Source organism: Tiliqua scincoides, chromosome 1 (genome assembly GCF_035046505.1).
Source record: "Tiliqua scincoides isolate rTilSci1 chromosome 1, rTilSci1.hap2, whole genome shotgun sequence".
Lineage (NCBI taxonomy): Eukaryota > Metazoa > Chordata > Lepidosauria > Squamata > Scincidae > Tiliqua > Tiliqua scincoides.
Genome location: NC_089821.1, coordinates 203,999,438 through 204,024,937, shown reverse-complemented (window position 1 = coordinate 204,024,937; position 25,500 = coordinate 203,999,438). Strand labels below are relative to the sequence as shown.

At 40.9% G+C, this 25,500-nt stretch overlaps 1 protein-coding gene across 7 annotated transcripts in view; it reads left to right on the top strand.

Moving 5' to 3' along the window:
* Positions 1-25,500, top strand: part of PTPRK (protein tyrosine phosphatase receptor type K) — a 466,239-nt gene that overhangs the window by 399,348 nt on the left and 41,391 nt on the right. For 4 of the 7 annotated variants that reach the window (XM_066614413.1, XM_066614405.1, XM_066614396.1 and 1 more), the window contains exons 14-15: positions 1,949-2,087; positions 15,857-16,017. In XM_066614413.1, coding sequence (XP_066470510.1) covers positions 1,949-2,087; positions 15,857-16,017 — 300 coding nt within the window. The remainder of the gene's footprint in view (positions 1-1,948; positions 2,088-15,856; positions 16,018-25,500) is intronic. The other 3 variants (XM_066614422.1, XM_066614429.1, XM_066614387.1) reach the window with 1 other exon arrangement.

The window sequence follows — 25,500 nt, the reverse complement described above, 5'->3', positions numbered from 1 at the left end:
GCAAAAGTTGTAGGGTTTAACAGAGTGTGGAAGGACTGAGAGAGCCAGAGAATGAGAACTTCTTCGCAGTCTGAGATCATAGGCATCTATAAGAATGCAGATGGATGGCAGCTCCACACAGTTGTGAAGAAGCCCCACCAGGACATCTCCTTGTCATCTCATAGTCAATGAGATGTGTGTGGAGGCTGCACCAGCATGTATGTCAGCATATGGAACATCATCACTGAGCTCTGGAGCCCTGAAAGGGAAACCGTGGCCATGGAATTGCAGGCCAGGCTGTTTATGGGAGCTGTCATCTATTTGCAGTCTGAGGTTGTAGGCTCAGAAACCCATGATCTCAGGCTGCAAGGAAGCTCTGTCCAAACCAAAAGAGACATTTGAGGGACGCTAAGGAGTCATTATCCATTTGTAGCCTATGATTGTTAGGGACTTGCTAGTTCCCACATTCTCTGTCTGCACCTGGCAGAGGTTGGATGTGGACTCAGTTCAAGCTGTACAAGTTCAAACTGAGTTTTGCCCATTCAAAGTTGGGTCAGTATTCAAGAAGGGGGAAGCTCTCCATTCTTAAGCACTTGTTCCACTCCGGTTGATTTTCCTCCCTCCAAAACAAAAACATCTTGAACCATCTAGACTCCACACTATTGAAATCTTTTCAAATTCAGACTTTCAAGGTCTGAACATAGCTGGGTTAAGTGCATATCTACAAAGATAAGAGAGTGATTCAGTCTTTATAGTTCCATATGCTCCACACTAATTTAATGAATATATAATGAATATATCCATGGAATTATTAAAGCAAGACAATGGATGAAATTTTTAAAACCAGCAAATCCTCAATGATTCTGATCAAATAAGTGTTTTTGAGTCTGTATGGATTGTCTAAAAGCTCTAAATAGGAAGCAGAATAGATTTTACTAAATTCAACCAACACTTGTTTAAACAACTTCCCATTGTGCATATGTTCCTGGCTATCCTTTTTTCAGACATGTCAGTTGTTTACAGTCATCCTGAGCATTGAAATTTTAATGCACGTAGCCTTGTGAATCATTTATTATACCAGTGTTTCTGAAACTGTGGGTCGCAAGCCAATTTCAGATAGGTCCCCATTCATTTCAATATTTTATTTTTAATAATTAGACCTGATGCTACCATAGTATGTGACTGCATTTGGGGACTTGTTACACATCTGTACTTTTAACAGGCTACTATGTATATGTTTTGAACAATGATAGTAAATGGGGCTTACTCCTGGGTAAGTGTGGGTAGGATTGCAGCCTAGGATTGTCAAAAATTTTCCTGCTTGATGGTGTCACTTCCGGTCATGACATCACTTCCGGTGGGTCCTGACAGATTCTCCTTCTAAAAAGTGGGTCCTGGTGCTAAAAGTGTGAGAACCACTGATTATGTTCCCCCTCAAGACTCATTTTTCTTGCTTTCCCCCTCTATGGATTCAATGAATACATGGAGGGCATTGTTGAAGAAGGTTATGGTGTGCCTGCATTGCACATGGTTATGTGTATATTTACATGTATGCATACATATTGTTATCTCACAGGCCTGCTGTAGACTTTAAAATGTAAGACATAAACAAAAATAAGTACATGATCATTATTCTTTTAACGACACTTATGGATCACAATCCGTCTAAGTGTGTTCCACTTATTGAAGCAGGCTTCCTCATGCATATCGTTAGCCAGATGGATAACTGTGGATAACTATGTTTGGAAGCAGGTCCTGCACAGAGCGTTCCCCTTTCAATATGATAGCTGGGGTAGGAGTCTGGATTCATCCCCCACTACCCTCTTTTCTCCTCCAGGTCGGATTTTAACCTTCTGGAAAGTGTTCTGAGTGCAGTAGCCTTGGTTGCTTCACACACACTCCAGTGGATTACGGCAGTGATCTTTTGAGATCAGAACAATTCCAATAACTTAATATCTGTTTCTCTCAGCAGCAGCAGCAGAAGAACCAGAGGTAATTCCTGACCCAGCCAAGCAGACGGATCGTGTGGTGAAAATTGCTGGCATAAGTGCTGGAATTCTAGTCTTTATCCTCCTCCTCCTCCTCGTGATATTAATTGTCAAAAAAAGGTTAGTATCGTAGATTTGTCATTTTCTTTTCTTTCAGTGTTGTCAAGTAATCCAAAAGAAATCCTCTCACTCATTTCAGAAAAAGGTTTGGCAAGGCAGAGGCATCCTTCGTTTGAAAGTAAGACGTACTGTAGAGTGGGGGCCCATATCCTATAGCAAAATCAAACTATTTCAAGTATAACTCTATGAAAAGTGTGCAGGCCTGTACAATACACTGATGTAATTGAACTAATACTGTAGTTACATTTTGCAAGATTTTGCAAGATTTAAGACAATCCTGCTCTTTGGAGCAGTTGTAATGAGCCATCTGTAGCTGTACAGCATCTAAGCATTCTGTCTTAAAAATTACCTAATGGATTACATCACCTTCATTTGCATCTTTGAAAATATTAGAAAGTAATACTTAGTCACATTATATCACTGTAAATGTTCCATTGAGTTATAAGTATTCAAACCTTAAAATGCAAAGTTGTATTAACCAATATCTGAACAAAAGTCATTATTTTCGTAGTAATTTTCAAAGGCACGACAAAATTCAATAGCGCCATCTTCTGGAATAACAAAAAACTCAAAATTATTATTTTTAAAACCCACATTGAACTGCTTACACTTTTTTCAAAATAACACTTAGCTTGTTAATATAATTAACGTTGTTAATCTTGTATAAACTTCCATAATCAACATCTATACATTGTTAAGGGTGCAGGTATTAATTAAAAGCTATTAGATCCCTCTTTCCTTGCATTTTTTCCTACCACCTCCCCTATGGAAGCCCAAACAAGCCCAAACTTGACTGCCTTGGAGGCTGCTTATAGAGACTTAGTCCATTTCGCCCAGAGTGGCTCTCCAGCATTTCAGCAGAGGTGTATACCATACCCCCCCCCTTCTCTGCAATCTGTGATCCTTTAACTGGGGATGCAAGAGACCTAACCTGGGACCTTATGCATACAAAGCATGTGATGTATCACTTACCAGTGGACCTTTGACTTCAACAATTTGTGCATTGAAGGGCATTTTTTTCTGATAAGAAAGAGATTTAAAAAACAGAGATATATTTGTATCTGTCTCTTATGTTAACAATGAAATGATTTTTGTATTCATTTTTGCCAAATAGAATAAAAAATTACAATTATGCCTGAAAGTCATATCTATGTCTTAATGGTTTCCATTAGATTTTCTTAATTTATTGCCTCTTTACAATTATCCCCTGGAGATATATAACTTGGAGAAGAAACGTCTGCATTAGAAACATTAGGTATGCTCATAGTGTTCTGTGTTAGTTAGATACATATGTGATTTTTTTCCCCAACAGTGCTTTCACTTTTTTTTTTCCTGTTGTGTATTTCTGTGCTTAAGAATAAACATACACACGATAGCCCAATTCATCTTAATGTGACATGAGGTCCAACAATTTTAGACATTCACGCAAATTGAGGTGCAGCTCAATAAACAGCTTTTCCAGCTGAAATATTCTTGATTTAAATATAATTTATTATCACGGATGCAAGCATACTTCAGTGGGAGATGTCCTTGGACTATATAGCTGTTCCTAGGATTTGCCACTTATCTATTACCTTGTCATATATTATTAAGGCTAGGACTCTCATTACCATATGCACACAGAGTTCTAATGCACATAGCTGTATGACAGGTTGTTCCTACATTCATGGTAATTGCTGCATCTTCACATTGGATCCACCTTCCCCCCCCCCTCCCACCCACCATTCTTCCCCATACTTTGGAAACATGCATTGAGGGAATGGTTATTTATATAACAAAAGCTTTACACCAGGAAAGAGCAAGAAACAGAACTTGTGAATCCAAACTACTTTTGTTTTTTAAGGATCAAGAGGCAGCTGTTAGAATCCCAAATAAAGTACATTTTTAGCTCTTACAGCTTCAAAAATAGGTATAAACTTATGAGTCCTACCGATGCTTGCATAAAGTGTGGTATATAAAAGGAGGTTGGCTCAGAGCTTCCTCGGTTGGGCTCTTATGGAAAGTTTCTCATATCCTAGCTCAAGGACCACAAAGCTCCTTGGGAGTCAAGAAGTAGTTTGTTTTGAACCAGACCTACAGGCTGAGTTCAGGAGCTTTTCTGTTTCTTTGTCTAAAGTTGATGAGTCTTCTTGAACCTGTCACTCTAGACTGGGTTCAAGGACTGTGCAACTCCTTAATTTATAGAATTTTCATCAACTATCCACTAAAATCCTGCTCTGTCTTGTAATTTCTTATCTCAAGATTTTCCTCCAAAACAGCTTTCTTACACATTTGGGGTTAACAATAAGAACACCTACAAAAGTTCAGTGTAGTTCAGCATCTCATGTTTAACCTAATTTGCTTGACATCTTCATAACTATGTACCACCTCACTCATAGCACAATCCTATGCATGTCTATTTAGAAGTCAGTCCCATTAAATTCAGTGGGAGTTACTTCCAAGGAAGTGTGTTTAGGATTGCCATGTCAAGTTAATATCTCATGGATGTTTTGCAAATATGCTTTCTGTATACAGTGTACACCTTGAAAACATGAACCTGGAGTATATTTTAATATATGTGTACTTTCTAATGGACAATATTAGCAAAATAAAAAAGTAACACTTACAAAACCTTCCTATACATTTAATTGCACTCTCTTGCTTGCCTCAAACAGTCCTCAGATCCCTTGACAAAAGAGTGCCATCTAAATCTTCCATCCTCTAGTTCAGAGGTTCCCAAACTGGGGTATCACCACACCCCAGCCAGTGGAAAGCTGTTGCTACCTTCTTAAGGGGTGTGACAACATTGTAGTGGCAGCAATCATGACCCACTTCTGAGGTATGGGGAGGCCTGGAAAGCGGGCCACGGCTCTCCAGAGGGTCTGCATTACCCTCCGGTAAAAAACCCTTTTTTCATGGTGGCATGATCCCAGGGCTGCCATCACCCCTTCCCCACAAAGACTTACAGTGCTCCCAACTCTGCAAGAGACTTTTGGGAACAGATTCTCTAGTTCATAAAACTAAATTCAGATTTATCTGGCATTGAATTCATAGTTTTTTTCCTACTTTCAGTTGTTTGATTAATTAACTTCAGCTAAACTTTTTTAAAACAATACAGTCTGAAGCCAATAGTTGCTGTTAATCTTATAGTACAACCACAAATGCATACACAGCATGTTGAACTCTAGCCCAATTCTATGTTCTAAATAGGTAGGAGATTCAGTCCCTTTAAGGAATCTTTAACATTTGGTAATTTTTCATGATTGTAGTTTAATTGGTTGTCTATTCTAATACATAAATCATTCATTTCCTTTATTGCCTTCTTCCCTCAATAAAAGTGGACAGTTTTATATTTGAGCCTTTGGACATAAGTAATTTAGGGTATCTATTCTAATTCTTGATAATGCATTTTAGAGCATAATGACAACAGTGGTGAAATAGTTGGATTAAAACTGATTTACGAGATATGACTGCATTTTGGTGTTGTGGCGTAGTGGTCTGACATCTTAGAGCCACTGTTCCCTGTAAGCTGCGCAGCTGCAGTTGAGGAAATTGTTGTCCTGCTCAGCTTTTCTCCGTGATCTGGAGCTCGGCGGTGACGGCCCCAGCGTAGCCAAAGCAGAGCTCTGCATGCTCCCTGGAGGGAGTTACAGGGAACACAGATTAGAGCCAAGCTCACATTACATTTCTCACATGAAAACTACCTTGCTCTTTCTCACTTGTTGAAAATCATTCTACAGATTTATTTTTTTCACATTTTTACACTACCCTTCCTCCAAGGAACGTAGGGTGGTGTACATAGTTATTTATCTCCTTTTGTCCTCACAGCAACCCTGTGCGGTAGGTGGGGCTAAGAGAGAGTGACTACCCCAAGGCCAACCTGGAAGTTTTGATTTGAACCTGGATTTTCCAGATCTAACTCCAGAACCACTACCCCATCCTGACTCTCAAAACAGAGAGAAAGAGGTTCCCACACCAGTGAACAGAGGGGAAGACTGCAGTCTAATGTGCCAGAAAGACAGATCCATTCACTTATTGCACTCTTTGGTGGCTAATTATTCCTGATCTTTTCATTCCCCACTCCTAGGGAAAATTCACAGCTCCTCCTTCCCGACATGTTTTCACCTTAATCCTTTCCAGTTTCCTCTGTCTGGTGTTGGAGAGCCTATAGAATTCTCAACAGGCAGAATCAAGTTCCTTTGTGCAGCAAGGGTAATACATAGCCTGTCTTATTTCAGGATTAGAGCTCACTACAACCCTAAGTCCACTTGTATTTACAAGGCCAAACCTTGTGGGTGCTGCATATTGCAACCATTTGGCTGACTCTTCATGTGAGAAGCCATATGCATGAACAGCTTCCCATTTGATACTGACATGTGTTTTGCATTGGGGTGACTAAAGTGTCACCTGCGTGGGAAGCCTGTCACACAAATGACTTACTACATGGAACTCTATCCATTGTGAACACTCCTGCAGTTGTGAAGCAGGCCTGATTCAACCAAGATTGGTAAGTTCCTTTAAGACAGGATGAGCTGTAATATTGCCACCAGTCCATCTGAAAGTCAAGCAGTACGTCTCCTTATTCCCGCATATGTTGTAGCAGTCTTGGCACATCCATTTCCACTTCAAGATAGTCACACTATGCTATTCTCATCCTCACTGATTCAATGAAATTAACATTAGTCCTTGGCCTTCATTGGGGGTGGGGGTGGGAATCAGACTTTTAAAAATGGCTTCTTGTTTTCCTAAATGAGGAATTTTTTCTCTTGTACACAGCCCAGCATGTGTAAACAGTGGAGTTGGAGTGGAAACTTTTAAAAAGTTTTAATCTTAAGTGCTTAGTATACTTCTAGGTGCTATATAAATAACGATTGATAATCATTTTGTACATACATATTAGTGACGCCATTGTGTGGTATCCCTTTTGATACTTGAGCTTTTTAACATTCTTTTTAGGATGATCAGAAAAAAAGTTTTTACTAATTCTACATGGATTTAATGACTCTTATGCATTGACACAGATTTCCAAATTTGATTTATTGGGGAAAAATATCTGAGTGGTAAGCAGTTTTGTATCATTTCAAAAAATCAGAGGTTTCCTATGCTTTGCTTGATCATTTTGTACAGACTGATTTGAAGTTGAAGTAGATGAAACTCTATTAGCTGTCATAGAGTTTTACAAAGCAATCAAACTGTATACGAAAAGGGATACTGCATCTCTTGAATAGCAAATGCTGTTTTTTATTTTTTTTAACCATTGTGAAATATTTCCAAATATACATCATTTCATTTGTTCACTTCCCTTTTTTCAATGTTAAGCATGCACATAATCAGCATTTCTACGTAGAAGATTTAAAAAAAAAAACATAGCTGTGTGTATATATCTATATATAGGTTTAGTGTACACAGACATCTCCTGGAAGGAAGACTGAGCATAACATTGGACACACTGTATATACCTATAAGTACCTGTAGTCATCTTCCTTGTTTGATAACACAGCTCTGCCCCTACAAGCCTTTAAGTTTGTAACTGAATGCTTAAGAGAGAGAGAGAGCCCAAGACCTATACACAGCTGTTCTGTATTTCATGACATTTAGGTAGTTATCAGTCATCACATTTATGCTGAACTGCATGTGAAAAATACATAACCCATTTAATTTCCATTTTTTTTGCAATAAATGAAGTGTCAGCATGTCATTTTTCTCTAGCTATCACTTTCTAATACTGAAATCATTTTTATATGCTAACGTATTTTTTTAATTGCATGGCACCGTAAGGCTAATCAGTGCATGAGCAAGTTTGTAATGCTAACCAAGAAAACATGAATTTTTAATTTTTTTTAAACGCACATTTCTCTGCTTTATTGAATGTGACAGAGTCACGCTTTTCATTCACCATTGCTTCTCTTTTTCCACTGTCTGTGATTTGCTTGCCAGGAGGAGCTACTATTCTTACTCCTACTACCTGTAAGTAGAAATGGGTGACTTACTTCTTTTTGTGTTTTGAAGATGCAGTATCCCTTTTCAAAAAAATAAAAATAAAAAATAAAAAAGAGTGGAAGAAAGATTTATAACTGGTTAAATTTGCATATTTTGATGATTTTTGCGAAGCTAAGCATTCTCTTATTATTTTTGCTTTTGTTTTAAAGGGATATTGTATTCTAATTGAATATATTTTATTTTTCCATATTTTTAGTTTCTTTGGGTATTGCCACCATTTAACTTGCTTTGTAAAGTCAAACTGGGCTTCATTCTGAAGAGATTTAATGCAGTAGTGAGTCCTTTCGTCTGGTCGTACCATGGTGCAGGGTGCAACCCCTCTACCTTAGGTGGGAGACTCGATGATAGTGGCAAATTAAGAGGAAACCTACAACTCTTTTTCACTTCACCCACTGACGGGAAAGAAAGGAAGAAAGAAGTCTGTATAGCTTCTGTTCCCTCAATGGGAGGCTTAGACCTCACCCTTCTCCAGTAGAATCATGTGTGCTGTACAGGGGAGTGGGCTTGGGCTTGGGCTCTCTTTCTTCCCTGAGAGAACCGAAGCAGCATCGGCCACTCTCTTTTTCTGGTGGCGGATGCTGTGACACAAAGCACAGGATCTAGTTGGATAGAATTCTCTCTCCAACTCTTCTCGTGTTAGGTAGGGACAGTCCCTAGCCACAGGAGGCAACAGTGATGATGGGAGATGGCAGTTGGCCTCTCTTCTCAAGTGCTGAAAAGGCCTGGGCCAGCCTTGAGGGCAGCTGTTGTTAAAATACCAATATATTGTCCATTGTGAGCCTGATTTAACCCTGTATTATTGAGGATAAATAGCACCAAAAATTTGGCACAAAGACCCAGCTACTAGTCCTGTTTATATGTAGTCGGCCCTGAATGGCCATGGTGTGGGCATACCATTACATCATCAAGAGTCAACGTGCCTCACCCTACAGCAGCTTGAGTTTAATGTTTCACTTGACTGGTTTATTAACCAGTCTTTTCTTGGCAATGTTTCCTGAACCTCTCCTAGAAGTTCAACAGATGCCTTTCTGTAGATACATGTGTATACCACAGCTTACCCCAGTAGACGCCAAGGTGGTGGCGGCTCAGTGAAAGAGAGAAAAAATCTATCTAAGGGATGGATTTTAAATTCCATGGAGAGCATGGAAGTAATCCTTGTCTGCTTGTCCTAATGTGAAAGTCGTAAACAGCTGCTTTGGGAGATCCATCAGTCAGGTGACTCTAAATTTGGTATATTAGATGGTGGAGTTTCCAAATTCTGTATTTTGTGACATTTAGGAGGAAGTTATCTATAACCATCAGGGGACAACCAGTAAAACTGGGAGTTGGGAGAGTTAGGACAGAGTAAAGAAAATATTTCTTTACTCAGCATGTAGTTAGTCTGTGGAACTCCTTGCCACAGGGTGTGGTGATGGCATCTGGTCTAGATGCCTTTAAAAGGGAATTGGACAAATTTCTGGAGGAAAAGTCCATCATGGGTTACAAGTCATGATGTGTATGTACAACCTCCTGATTTTAGAAGTGGGTTACCTGAGAATACTAGATTCAAGGGAGGGCACTAGGATACAGTTCTCTTGTTGTCTTGTGTGCTCCCTGGGGCATTCTTATGTTCTTAACCAGGGGTGTCAAACTCATTTTATACAGAGGGCTGAATAGCATTCATGATGTCTGCTGGGGGCCGAAAGTGATGTCATTAGGCAGGAAGTGATGTCATTAAACAGGTCATGACCAAAAATAAGCACTTTTTCTCACTTGGGAATTCATTAGCTGCAAATGACAGAAGAGAAAATATACATATCTTGATCATATTCAAGATATGGGTAAGCTCAATATTCAAGTGGGCTGCCATTTCAGCAGTAACAGCATAGCTCAGCAGCTGAGAGCCTGAGGGCCAGATAAAAAGCTTCCGTGGGCCGTATCTGGCCCCCGGGCCTTATGTTTGACACCCCTGTTCTTAACCATCCAAATGTTCAATAACACAGGCCTACAAAATTGAGGGTAAGAAAAGTCTCTCCCAAAATTTATGGTGGTTTGATATGAATTTGGGGTGCCGATTCCAAAAATGGCATCCGTTTTGCCCTATCACATCTAGTTTTGGAGACACAGTATAGCATCTTTAGTGAATGGTTCAAGCAGCTTCCTCATGAGGAAGCCATGGTGTAGGCTTCCTCATGAGGAAGCTGCTTGAACCATTCACTAAAGAGGCTATGCAGTGTCTCTAAAACTAGACTTGATAGGGCAAAACGGATGCCATTTTTGGAATCAGCACCCCAAATATACCCAGGAATTGGTGTAATGTTTAAGGAAGCAAAATGTGTGTTGGCCTATGTAATCTTTAACCATATTTTGTGTGAAGTTTCACTTCTTTGATCACACTGGTCAGAATATTTGCCACAATCTAGTGTAAAGAAAAATCAACTGCAGAGTCAGAACTGACCTATCACAAAACCATGTCATTGGCCTTGCATTATATCTGATAAAATACAAAAGTTATCTATTTAAGACAAAAGTGAACTATGCTGTTGTAGGCCACCTTCCACACCTCTGATTTATTATGATGAATTGTGATTCCCTTGCTAAACAACAGTTAGTGTAATTGGTATGTCATGAAACTCTGCAGTTCTATAGCTAGATCTACTCTTGCCTTCCCCCCCCCCCTTCATGTGAGCTCCTACTGAAATAGCCATTTGCATAGGTTTACACAGAGGAATGCTGTGATGGATGATGACCATCTATACTTATGAGATTCTGATGCAAATTGCCCTCCTTTCCTAAAGAACAGACTGTGCATGCCAAGGTGTAGAGGGCCAAAGCTATAAGGAGCTGGTGTTTGCTAAACTGTAAGGCTGCTTCCACACCAACAGGTTGTCAAAAGATTGTTCTGAATCAAAGAACTAATCTCTGCAAACCTTATCATTAGGGTGTTGATATCCCAATTCAGATCACTGCTAGCCTTGATTGGCTAGGATTTGCACAAAGAGAGAATTGTTGCAATAAAACAGTGATAGCTTTCAGTCCATCCCATCCTGTCACCGCCCCCCCCCCCCCGCCGTAATAGTAAGTGGCTATTCAAAGAGGTTTCTTTCCCATTGCAGTGCTCCTTGCTGGTTTCTAATGAGCAGTATGTGCAAGTGTCCTAAGATACCCTTAAAGTCTGCTATCTAAATTGCAACACTACAGTCTTTTCCTGGAAATTAACTTCTTCATAGTTAAGTAGCTGCTGTGCTACTTTAGTAACACATAAGACTTGAAGTGCTGATTTTTTAGCTTGTCTTAATCAGAAAGTTGGTTCCAGTCTTTGCTCTTGCTGAATCTCAGAACTTCAGTTAAAATCCTAGAAGATTTTTTATGAAGTATTACAAAGCAGTGCTTCAAAAGAGGGTTTAGTGAAAGGGAGGGATGGGACTGGTTGGTTTTATTTTGCCTCCCTTTCTGGAGGTGGCTTTAAGGCTTGAACCGGTCTCAGTGAAAGCTTTGGTGTATAGAAAGAGCTAAAACATTCTGACAGTAGCAGGGACAGAAGAAGTAATCACAACTATAAATGTCTTGCGCACTTTGACAGGATTAAAGTGCAGCAACAAATCTCTTGTATTTTTAGTTCTTGCTGTTCCATTTTTATACATGGAAAAGTTTTTGACAGCTACAACTTTAAATACAGTGACTGTTAATTTTGGGAGAAAATGCTTTGGAACTTGTTAACCGCCGTTAACATAGTTCTGATTGAGTCTATTTGAAAATACCTCTGTGTGTCTGGGTTTCTGTTTGTAGAATACTACCACAATATCATTCATTTCACATCTTGTATGTTGTAAATGCATTGTGCAGTGATTGGTGAATGTTGGTAATTTTTCTACAAATAAATGCAGCAACCTCTTGGCCACTCTCACCTGGTGACAGTCTTGTTTACTGGCTTGTCAGCCCAAGGCCAGTTCTAGCTCGGTTTGTTTCAGCCTTGATTTCACCTTTTTTGTTTGCTTAACTGTGTGTGTGTGTGTGTGTGTGTGTGTGTGTGTGTGTGTGTGTGTGTGTGTGTGTGTGTGTGTGTGTGTGTGTGTAAAATTTTTACATTTTTGTTCTCATCCACCTGTGTCTTTTCAAAAGCTCAGAGCAGCTGACTTTGGTCTTTCATCCACACATCAGTCAGGACCACTTCCCTTTAACTTCAATAAGAACTGGGTGTTCCTGATTAATTTACCTGTTTCAAAACGATCCCAAAATAATTTTTCATATAGCTTAAAAATCATCTGGCCTTCCCCTCACTGCCCCTCCCCGAGGTTTCAGGGTTTTTCAGAAAGTGACATGAGAATGTTCTGAGGTGTGGAGGGCGAACAGTCATGCTGAGTGTCTTATGCATTTGGTTAGTTTGTTTCCTGTAATTTTTGTACTTCAGCTACAGTATTTGTTAGCTAAACTATCCTCTTCAGACTTTTAAAACCTACTTGTCATATTTGGGAAATTTTTCTTGCATGTACTTGTTAACAATTCATACAAGCAGATGTGACAAGGGTGTAGTTCAATGGACAGTGCAAGCATGCTAGCAGTTCTCCTCCCCTCTCCATCCTTACCCCCACTTACCACAAATACATTGATTTGTCTGTAGTAACAAATGATACACTTGAGGAGAGAATAGGCCCATGATTAAAACACTGGACTCCCAGTGTTACAAAGCATGAGGATATTCTTTCCTCAAGTACAATGTCTGCTGAAGACATGTACTGAAGCAGACATTGTAAGGTGTGGGTAAGAAGCATTAGAGTGGGACTTGCCGGCATCTTTCCTCCCCTGGCATGCAGTACCATACACACTTCCATAATGTCTGCATAGGGCTGCACAGGTCAATTCCAAACCAAACTGATCAGAAACTTGATGCATAGGAGCAGATTTGCTCCAGTAAACTATGCTGCTGTTTTTCACTAGTGTGAGAATGTGGAAAGAGACTGATTCAACAACCTAAGTCAGTTTTGTGCCCAATCTGTGAGATGCAGCTCCCAAGAATGGCATGACCAACATGAAGGGACTGTGTGGGATGCTTGTCACCCAGAAGGGTGGCATCGCTGCTTCAAACAGCAGCAGGAGGCTTGGAGAACAACACCAGCACACGATGACCGCATGCTGGGAAAATCCCACCTGCCCACCCGACTTCCTCACCACTGTTTGAAGTGGCACATGATATCTCCGAACATCATTGCGAGTCACTTCTGGGAGCCATGCATTGCTGCTGGAGCACCTGGGTTGTCACAGAGCCAGTATGTTGGGGAAGCCCTACCCTAACAGTTCCTTGTTGTCAGAGCTCCAGAGCTCCTTACAGTATTCAGTTGGGTCAGGGCCTTTTCAGTATTAGTTTCTAAGATCTGAATAGATCCATAACATGGTAACTGTGACTGAGTTTTTTTTTAAATGTTATCTGGAGGTCAGCACGTATAGGGTGTATTTGTTTAACCATCTGTAAGATAAGACTCTTCTCCATGGGCATGACTTAAAAGGCAAGATCATACCCTACTTTCTTTCTATTGTGATCCCTGCAAGGATATAGGAGGATTGTGTTATAAGTCTTAGAACACTTAAAACGTGAACATAATGTGTATAATTTTTTGGAAAGGGGCAGGTTTTCATTATAACTTTATTTTTAAATATTTATATTTACCATTCCCTTTTAAACAAAAGACCCAATGTGGCTAACGATCCAAATTAAAAAGTATATAATAATAAAAAACAAGACACAAAGCAGTCAAGACAAAGTCATGAAGGAGCAAAGGCAATCTGAAATTAAAAAAAAAAAAAGAGCCTTATGCCCCTTCTGGCAGGCCAGCTGGGAGAGAGTTCCATAACTGTGATGCTGCTATGGAAGAGGCCTTTCCTCTTGTTGCTGAGCCTCAGAAACCAGGTCATCTGCAGGAGGGCCCCTCACCAGTTGACCTCAGGGGGGCAGGCTCTCTCATATGGAAGAAGCAGTCTTAAAGTACCTCGGCCCTAAGCCATAAGTAACTTCTGGGTTTTGTATTCTAGGATGTTTCAGTCTACCATTTGCAGCGCTCTTTTAAGTTACAACTGCAGCTATTACTAAGAACCCTGCACACTTTGCACACACACACACAGGGGATGCAACCCTGTTATTAAAACACAGGATATGATACTAAAAATTATCATAATGACACCATATTTGTGTTTTTACAACTGAAAGTAGTAGTATCCGTAAGATACTATTATGTATTCAGTCTTTTATTGCAACTGTTCTATGTTCTTAATTAACACAAATGGTATTCTTGATGGCTTTCTTCCACATGAAATCACAGCAATGTGTTTTATAAACATTGGCTACATTAAAAAAAATGAAAAGCAGTTTGCAATCTGAGAGCATAACCTAGTCCGGGGTTCTGAAACTTTCCTCCACTGTGACCCACCTGTTCTACAGCAGGACTGTCACAACCCAACTCCTTCTCTGGCACAGGGTCTCTGGAAGCAACCGGAAGTCACTTTCATGAACTTGGAAGTAAACCAGAAGTAAACCAGCTGCTTCTGGATATCTGCAGAGGTCCTGTGCAGTCTCCAATTGTGTCTGGAAGGCTGCAGTTTTGAGCCAATCAAATTCTAGGGCAGGTGGGAGGGCCCAATCCAGGACCCACTGGACATCAGGTTGTGACCCACAGTTTGAGAAACCCTGATCTAACCTCTATGTTGTGCATGGCAATGTATTCGCCCTGTAGTGTGCAAATGAGAAGGGCCTCAGCTGCATAGAAATCCCTTTTAGCTTGTGCACCACGGCATATACAAAGGGTTGGATATCAAGAGGACTCCATTTAAGCCTTCAAAGGGTCAGAGAGAGAATGTATGAACTATAGATAATGTTCACTGTATAAACTGCTAGTATGATGTGGAAATACCATTTCCTATACCATTTGTAAGCAGAAAAACGTGAATGTGAGAATTAACCTTTAATTTGTGCAGAGTTATATTCCTTTTTTGCTGCTACATACTTTTGGCAATCTAAGTAACAAAATTATAGGTGTTTTTCACTACTAGAAAGACTGGAGAAATGAATTATTCGACTACAAATCAAAATGTACGTTGAACTTGATATGGTGGATATAACTACATGCACAGGTGCTAGTTATTTATAGGTTTGGATAAAATGTAATATTCTCTAATTTGTGCATGTGTATATAATTAGATGGAAAACAATATTACAGGGAAAAATTAGATTTGAAAATGAAAATATTTTTATGGAATAAATAAGAAAATAAGAATGTGGAAAAATAAGAATTGTGTAAGTACGTGTTTTCCTCACTGAAATGCACAGAACTGTGTTTGCATCAAGAAAGAGTAGTTTAGATCATATAGCTCTGGCAACTGTCCAGAAGTAAAAATGGCAAAGTGTTTTCTCTTGTTGTGCTGCTCCTGTAATGTTCAAAGAACAGTGTGCAACTAAATCTAACCTTCTTACTTGCCAGACAGCCCAAACAAAAGGATTGCAAAGCAACTTCTGAATAAATATGATTGGGATAAGGCTGCTCATGCTCGACCTAAAAAATTTTGGAAATAGTAAACTGTGCAAGTTCATTTTCAGAAATTATTAACACACAGCACATCACAAATCACAGCACATTAATTAGAAACACATGTCATTTGGCACATTAAGGCAAGACGCCATAACATCTATAGCATATTTACGTAGTTGGACAGTTTTGAACAGTCACTATCACTTAATTGATTATTAAATATTACTTTTTACCAGATGGTGAAATGATTACGATTTTCATTATTTTATTTTGTTTTTGCTTTTGGTTGGGCAGCAAACTTGCTAAGAAACGCAAAGATGCCATGGGAAACACCAGGCAAGAAATGACCCACATGGTGAACGCAATGGACAGAAGTTATGCTGATCAGAGCACCCTTCATGCAGAGGATCCTCTCTCTGTCACCTTTATGGACTCTCATAATTTCAGCCCTCGATGTAAGTACAGCCGTTGCAGAGTTTAACATTCTCATTGAAGTGGGGCATCTTGTTTTATTTCTGTGGACAGCTGCTGCAGTCACTCTTTGGTACAGTATGATTTAGGGCGCAATCCTAACCAACTTTCCAGCACTGGCATAGCTGTGCCAGTGGGGCATGTTTTGCATCCTGCAGTTGGGGGGCAGTCACGGAAGCCTCCTCAAGGTAAAGCAAAGTTTGTTCCCTTACCATGGAATTGCATTGTCCTTATGTCAGTGCTGGAAAATTGGTTAGGATTGCAGCCTTAGGGTCCAATCCTATACAACTTTCCTGCACCGGGGCAGCCATAATGCAACCCCAAGGTAAGGGAACAAATGTTGGACAGGCCTCCAAGACTGCCTGTCCAACACAGCAAGCAGTGCATACCCCATAAGAGCAGTAGCACCGGCACTGGAAAATTGGATAGGATTAGGCCCTTAGTAGAATATAATATAACCGAATTATGACTGACACAAATTCCAAAGGGTACCTGCTAGTACAGTATAGGCAAGTTTGGAGTATACGTTTACAAAGCAGCAAAAGTGGTCCATGTATTTATGTTTTCATCTGATGCAATAGTGGACATTTTTATTCCAGAGCTGCTTCTTGCTGGCTTTTCCTTTGCCTCTCCGGGGAAAATGTTTTTCTTTGCTGGATGTACCAAAGGGACAAAAAATGAGGAACAGGGAAATATTATAAATGAGAGAAGAAGCCTCATGATAGAACTTCTGCTCTAGAGGACCTTCTAAGAAAAAGTGATTATGTTCTCTCACAATTAAGTAATAACTGTGAACATCAGGCAGTGATCATGGCAGCAGTTCCCGAGTTAAGAAATTAGGGTCCAGTTTGTCCACATGTATCATTTTCTTTATGCGTGTTTGCTCTATAGAGGCAAACATCATCAGCACTGATGAATTTCATGTCTATGGTCTTTCTTTCAACATCAAATACTTTTTGCAGCCTAGATCTGTGTGCTTCTAGGTTGCGAAAACATCTGAATTCATGACACAAGTTCAACAATCCCAGCCCATGCTTAGTCTCACAAACTAAGGCTGCAAGCCTATACAGACTTGCTTGAGACTAGGTCCAGTTGAAGTCAGTGGTGTTTACTTCTGCGTAGGAATGCATAGAATTGCCCTGTAAGCTTGTTAAGTTCAGTGACCTGAATGGTGGCTTAAAACTGCATTGTTTTTAAAATCATATCTCCATATTAAAAAGAAAATTTAAATGCATTCTTATTTTCTATCCCATCCATTTGCAATGGCAAATTTGAAGCCAGTTACAACTCTGATTAGAAATTGACCATAGGAACATGCTTAGGAATTGAATTCAATCTAGTGGTTGCACTTAGTCATTCCCATGCATTTCTCTCACAGGTTTCATAAGTCACGCTGTGCGTATAGCAAGTGTTGTGATTGTATTCCTAAAAACAAATCCCTGGTGTTATACATGACCCTTTTCTTCCAAGGCCAAGTGAGAGCCAATTTAACCAGTGATAACTCTCACTTTGACTTGGTGATTCGATGTTGTTTGCCGCTCTCTCACAGTAGATTGAGGACCAGTTTGGATTTTCTAAATCTTCATCGTGGAACATCCCTGGTGCGTTTCTGTGCCAGGGGAAAACTGGGGACTCCAGTTTGTTGATCTTAATTGATTGTGATTTTTCTCAGAGTGGTTAGCCAGCTTGGACACTGACAGCAGATCTGCACCCATCTAAGACACCCTCCTCAGTTCAGCCAAGCCCTTGAAACTTTAGGATGGGTTAGCCACTGTAGACTTTTCCCCGTGTGCCATTGCAGAGAGAGAAAGGAGGCTGTCGTATGAGGAGATTGAAAAGATCCATCTAGTTAGGAATCCTGTTCCCCACTGTGATCCACCAATTCTCTTTGAGAAGCCCACAGGCAGGAAAGGAAGTCATACTTCTCCCCCACAATTGCTCCCATCCAGCTAATATTTAGACTGCTGCCAAACAGTCTCAGATGACTCATAGGCGTCATGTCTAACAACCATTAATAGATCTATTCTTCATGAATTTGTTCAATCCCTTTTAACATCTTCCAAGCTAATGGCAATGAATTCTGCAAACTAATTAGGTCTGTGTAAATAGGTGAAGTGCCTCCTTTTGTCCATCCCAAATCTCCCTGGTTCTGGTATACTGGGGTGAAAATCAGGAGACTTCAGCAGGGAAAGGGGATTGATTAAGATTAAAGTCTAAAAGTCCCCTTACCTCTGTGTAAGCTTCCTCATGACCCCCACTGCAGAGCATTGCTCCAGGACCTTCTGTAACCTGGCACTGAATGTTTCACATTTGTTCATCAGGAAATTTGCTGATTGACTTCTTAGTTAATACAGCTCCACTTTAGATTCTATATTTTCTTTTAAACAAGTGTATTTTAGCTATGACTGGGAAAAATACAGGTTTATTTAGGCTAGTTTTAAGCGTTTATATGCAGCCATTGCTTCCTAATTGTTTTGTTAGCCTTTGGCAGCAGCACTGGCAAAATAACCTGGAAGTTTACTCTTGTTTCTGTGAAAACAACAAATGTGTTCAGATGACCAAATTCTTCTCATTTACTGTTTTATATTAAAAGCCATTTCTGCTCAATATTGCATATACACAACAGGGACCAAATGCGTACACCTGTGGGCTGGGCAAAAAAATGGGCTAACCCTGCATTAAATACCAGTTGTTTCTAAGAACGTGGAATTATTTCCACATTCCAGTAATGTGACTACGTACAGGGTGGCATCAGGGTTGACCAGGTGCGGCATTTGCCAAAGGTCCACCTGGCTGGGCCAAACTCTGAACTCTCAGTATTGGTGGCAGTACCCAGTATATACCATCTGGAAGGGTGGAAGGGTGTCCCCCATCATATTTGGGGGGCACCACAAGGGGCTTGGTCAGGGTTTTGTTCCAGAGCCCTTTTGAAACTGGAATCAGCCCTGACTCTATATTCTCTGTTTGCACTAACCAGATGAATAGACATTGCTATGTGACTTCTTAACATTCATTGTTTCTCTGTACATAAAAAAGTACACCAACTGAAGGTAACGTATTTCTTCATGAGCTTTGTTTTCCTGCAGTGCCCAATGATCCACTTGTGCCGACTGCTGTGTTAGGTGAGGACCTAGTCCTTCATTATCTGTTCCTTAATGGATTTCATCTCCTTGCATGGTTTATAAGTCTTTGTCAGCAATTATATTTTATTGCCTGTCGAAGCAGTTTGTTTCAGATTGAAGCGATAGGCCTGCTGTTAGCAGGTTATTTAGGTACAGTCAGCTATGTGTTCAGTTATCTCAGGCTGCACCCAATATTTGTGCATGAATATTATCAGTGCAGTGAGGTGACTTGAATAAATAAATTAAAAAGACACCTCCCCAGCCCATGCTTACCTCCCCTGTGCCAGTGCAATGCTGTTCACAGTTCCAGTCGACTGCTGCTTCAGTGTAGCTTTTCTGTTTGTTCGTTCCACCTAAAAACAGTAATGGCATCATATAGTCAATCTAATGCCATGGAGTCATTGCTCCTCAGCAGAACACAATCTACTTGGGGGAAAAATGAATGTTAACAGCAGTTGATTGGTGTGGCAATGAAGCTCATTCTATAGCACAACTGCCACCAGGTACAGAGGGAGTGCAAGGGAGCATGCTGCTGCTCTACAAACACAGAATGCAGTAAATACAGAGCAAGGAGCTCCTAATGAAGAGTCATGAGCCTTTGAGAAGGAGGATGTAGGTTTTACATTGTTTATAGAAAGACACAAAAAATCACATGGCTTCAGATCTCATTAGGAAAGTTATCCATAACATCAGAGCAATCTCAAGAAAGGTCCTGCCCCAGATGTGCTTGACTCATGCGATGTAATCATCTAAACTAGATGTAACAAGATATCAGTTGCAAGACTCTCTCTGCCTAAGAGTGGCTACGGCTACTGTACAAGTCAAAGCTGCTGAAATTCTTTGCACCACTGATGTTACTTGAGCATCCATCATAAGGGCCAGGTCTAACAGTAACCCCAAAGTACAAACTTACTAATACCACCTTGCAAAGTGATTGGACCGCCAAGTAACAGTACCTTCCCTCTTGTATGGAGTGAGTTTTTGCTCTCATCCAGCCCATTAGCTGGAAGAGGCTAATGGGTACCTGTTCAAAATTTTCCCTGCCCCTCCTGATTCAGATACAAAGGAGAAGTAGAGCTGGGAGCTGACAGCATAGTGATAGCATGTCAGCTGAAATCCTCTGACAACTTTGCCCAGAAGCTTCACGTAGGTATAAACAGCATGAAAAAAAAAACAACTTTGTGAAGTTTCAAAGCAAAGTGCCATGGTGCTGAACTACAGACATCTAGCATTACCTTCTGAAAACTATCTGCCAGGTAAGAGCAGTATGATCACAACATAATATCTCCAATGCCTTTCTTGGACACGCTGTCCAGAAGGATTCCATTACTGATGGTGCTGAAAGTTACTAAGGGCGCAATCCTAACCCCTTATGTCCTTGCATTCCAGCACGGACATAAGGGCAATGCAGCTCTGAGGTAAGGAAACAAACATTCCCTTACTTTGAGGAGGCCTCCGTGAGTGACACCCACCTGCAGGATGCAGCACACGTCCCATTGGCACGGCTATACCAGTACCGGAAAGCACTGACATAAGGGGTTAGGATTGTGCCCTAAGTGATTCACGGGAGCAACCAGTGTCATACTCCCCCATCTTTCTCTTTTCAGAGGTCAACCATCATATTTAGCATATTTCAGTGCTAGACACAGTTTGGAAACTGAATTTTAAAAAAATGAAATATAGAGTAACTAATAACAGATTTTTAAGTAACATTGTGCTTTCAAATGCATATATCCTTTTTATCATTATTAAAAGTATTTGTATACCACTATTTAAAAAGTTCACAAAGCGGTTTACATAGCTAAATAAAAAAATGATTCCCAGTCCCAATTAAGGGTTTGCAATCTAAAACAATGATTGCTTTCTCAGCATAGATCAGGGTGAAAGGTTTTGGTTAAGATCTTAATAACTTCATTGAAAGGCTTCAGAATGCCCAGTGGAATTATTTTATTTTTTCTATTTACATGAGTCTCCTGTGCCATATCACAGACAGCTTAAAATTGTCCTCATTTTGAATAATAGCTTGTCATGTGGCATGGAGCTTGCAGTTTAGTAAACACAAGTCCAAAACCACCTTGGAACATAGACCTAGTAGTGCAGGCCTAAGGTCCACTTAGTGCTTCAGGTCCAAATCTGCAGACCTATCGTCTCCCATGTCCAAACTCAGAGGTTCTCAAACTGGGATGTTGAGACACCCCAGCCTGAGAAGCCCTGCCTCTGGCCCTTTAAGGGGAGGGGGGACGGCAGCGACACGATCTCCAGGATTGTGCCGCTGACAGGAATGGGCATTTTAAACTTATCCATCACTGCACCAGCCTCCAGGGGGTGTGGGGAATCCCGCAGAGCCCTCTGCAGGGCTCCCCAAGCCTTGGAAAGTATAAAAATTGTAATGGCAACCCACTTCCGGTTTTGCAATAGCAGTGGGTTGCGACCACAATTTTTACACTTCCCAAGGCTTGGGGAGCCCTGCAGAACTCTTCATTCCTGGCAGCGCTGCTATTCTGGAGTCATTGTCTTCCCAACTCCCTCGCAAAGATTTACTCCAGTTCCCAAACTCCCAAGGAGTCAGAGGTCAGAACTCCCAAGTAGTTTGGGAACCATTGCCCAGACCCAATGCAATGATTGCCCTTAACCTTATAAATAAGACAAAAATCTTAGATTAAAATTCTCATATCTAAGTAATCAATTAAATTAAACTTGCTGATTGGGTGGTGATTTCCTAATGCTCTTTAGCAAGAAGCTCTGAATGCCATCAAGTTGCTACACAACTATATCTGATGTGACATTAGAGCTATAAAAACCTCCAATTTGGTTAGGTGAAACAAATCTTTTGACAAGCAAAGGTTAATCTATTAGAACTTTTGTGAGACATGCAGCTGTGAAGAGCAACCCCAGGGCAAAACTGAAAGGCAGCCTGACAGATTCTGCATGCGTTCACATCACAGTGTAGCTTTCATTAGTTGTTCATTGACAAATGGTCTTTATGGGAGGCAAGAACAAAGTGTCTTCATTGAAATTCACTGTGGCCTGTGGTTGTGTCAGATCCATTGTGCATATGTGGTCCTTAATAGTCAATGGGTAGCATCCTGACTGGCACATCCACTGTCAGGAGCCCCCTCTGGAAAGAACCTTCCATGCCTGCAAGGTGTTCAAATGGAGTCCTTGCACACGTGGAACATTCCTTATAATTCCAGAGGGAGCTCCCAACAGTGGGAACACCTGTCCAGTTGCTGCCCAGAAGTTCCCCCAATGTTGTATCTCAAAAAGTGATTGTCCATCTACTATAATTTTGTGTGCAATTTTTTTGGTTTTAATGAGGTGAAGTTGTATAGACTTCTGCATGGCTCCAACACTATAGAAGCTATTTTAATTACTCCCATTCTGAAGCTCCTTATCCCAGTCAAGCCCTCAGTCTATCTAGTGCAGCACTGTCCGCACAGACTAGCAGCAGCGATCCAGACTTTCAGATGAGGTTTTCCCAATCTGACCTGTAGATGCTGGGAACCTTTGGGATAACAACATAAGAACAGCCTCACTGGATCAGGCCATAGGCCCATCTAGTCCAGCTTCCTGTATCTCACAGCGGCCCACCAAATGCCCCAGGGAGCACACCAGATAACAAGAGACCTCATTCTGGTGCCCTTCCTTGCATCTGGCATTCTGACATAGCCCATTTCTAAAATCAGGAGGTTGCACATATACATCATGGCTTGTCACCCGTAATGGATTTTTCCTCCAGAAACTTGTCCAATCCCCTTTTAAAGGCGTCCAGGCCAGACACCATCACCACATCCTGTGGCAAGGAGTTCCACAGACCAACCACATGCTGAGTAAAGAAATATTTTCGTTTGTCTGTCCTAACCCTCCCAACACTCAATTTTAGTGGATGTCCCCTGGTTCTGGTGTTAGGTGAGAGTGTGAAGAGCATCTCTCTGTCCACTTTATCCTTCCCATGCATAATTTGTATGTCTTGATCATGTGCCCCCTCAGGCGTCTCTTTTTTAGGCTGAAGAGGCCCAAACGCCCTGCACGTGCACGTGTACAGAAGGAGCTTTCAGTGTAGTCCAAATCTCGAGGTCAGATGGGCTCTGAAAATCTCAGGGCGTTAGATGTGTTCCCATATTATGAAGCTTCTACAACTTCTACAAACTTTTAACTTTGACTATTTTCTGGAATAAGGGAAATGACATACATAGCTCTTACATTTGCTTTGCTTTTTTTTAATGCTTCAATTGGTTACAGTTCCTATAACTGGTAAGTATTTGACAAGAAACTGTAAAGTTGCCAGTGAAGTGATTTCTTTTTTAGTTCCAATATATGGCTTAATGAATGAAACACTCTATTTAAGGGAACCTTGACGTGTTATTCACACTATTAGCCAGTTTAATGAAGCACACAAATGTTGAAATTAAGAACTCATGTGATGGTTTAAGGAGCTGGGTTATTTAATGTAAAAACACGGTTATCCTTCCAGTATGTCATTTTGACTTTGATGCAGGCACTCTTTGGAATTTGAAATATCTATTTTGAATCAGACCTCTGTCATCCCCCCACTGCTTCATTAAGTGCAGTCAGGGATCAAATGTCACAAGTGTTTCTGCTTAATGGGGCAAAGCAGGATGGAGGGGTGCACATTCTTAAAATGGTAATTTAGAATGCAGGTTTCTTGGCCATCAAATATGTCACCTCTGTGCTCTGTCCAGCACCTAGTACAGTTCTGGGACTAAATAAAGGTGAAATTGTAGAGGCTGATATACTGACCACTTACTTTCTGATTTGCTTTCAAAATTGTATCATGCACTACAGGAGCACCTGAATTTCCCCTTCATATAATTTCTCAATAAATAGGTTTGGTTGGGGCAGTGGCATCACTAGGGTTCACGTCACCCGGTGTAGGAGGCCAGCGCATCACCCCATGCAGTGGGCGGGGCAACACCCCAGGTGGTGGGCGTGGTGCTATACCATCAACCCACCCCCACTGGTCTTTTGGCTGTACCTTTTGATAGAATAAGGATATTTCAGTGTGGTTTGTTTCATTGCATTCTGCATGAAATGACACATTTATTGATATGTAACATGATGGTATTATTCTTAAAAACTGATTTTAGTGATTTTGGTCACTAGTGGTGTTACACCCCCCCCCCAGGTGTCAACTTACTAACACCTTATTGCAGCAGTTCTCAGACTTTTAGCACTGGGACCCACTTTTTAGAATTACAATCTGCCCAGGACCCACCAGAAGTGATGTCATAACCTGAAGTGACATCATAAAGCAAATTAAAATAATTATAAATAAAGTAAAACAAAAATTAAATAAGGGGGAGCCAACCCTGTTCTATCAGGTGAATTTTCTCTGTAGCCTGCCTGCAATAACACCGCTTCCCCCCCAAAAAAAAAGAACCAGTAAGATTTTTAGCCCTTCCCAGTACCCAGTTCAGTTTAAGTTCTTATATTTAAACATATCACTACCAGGACCCACCTGGCTTTACAAGTCTAAAATAGAAAAAAAATCACCTTATCCTCTCAAGCCTCTGTTTCATTCTTTTTAGGGAGGGGGGCTGCCTTCTGGAGTATTTGTTGAGCTCCAGTTCCATCAGATCAGGATCATACTGGTGGCATCACATTTCCCTATGCCTGACCTGCCCAGGAGCCAAGGCACATTTGCTTACTCGGGAGTAAACGTGACCATGTGGCTTAGTTTCACTTTCCATGGAGCTCAATACATTCGCCGGTTTGGAGGGAGGGACCTCCTTCTCTGGTGTTTTTTTTTTTGGGGGGGGGGGGGGTCTACTTTCAATGGATCAGGACCATTCTGGTGTCATTAGATTCCTCTCAGCCTGCCCTTTCCAACAGACTAAGGGAAGTTTGCCTACTTGCGAGTCACACGGTGTGGCTCCATTTCACTTTCCATAGGGCTCTGTGCATTTTTTGTTTTCTGGTTTTCTGCCAGTTACTTTTGATAGAAAGGAGATATTTCACTCTGGTTTTTTCATTGCATTCATCTGTAAATTCTGCATCCAATGGTATATAACATGATGATATTATTCCTAATCACTGCAGTTTTAGCACAACACCCCCCCCCCCCCCGCGCGCGCGCATCACCTGGTGCGGGCCGCATCCCTCTAGCAATGCCACTGGGTTGGAACTGGCAAGCATCTAGGATTTTACCCCATCATGCTAGAGAAATGGATTCAAGCAGAGTACTCACTCTTGAAGTCAGCAAAACCAACTAATCCTTGAAGTGAATCATGCACCTATTTCAGCCAAACAGGGTTTTGGTTGATATAAAAGGAATTGAGGTGTTTTGAAAATGGTTGGAAGAGCACGCAGATTCCAGTGTAGGAG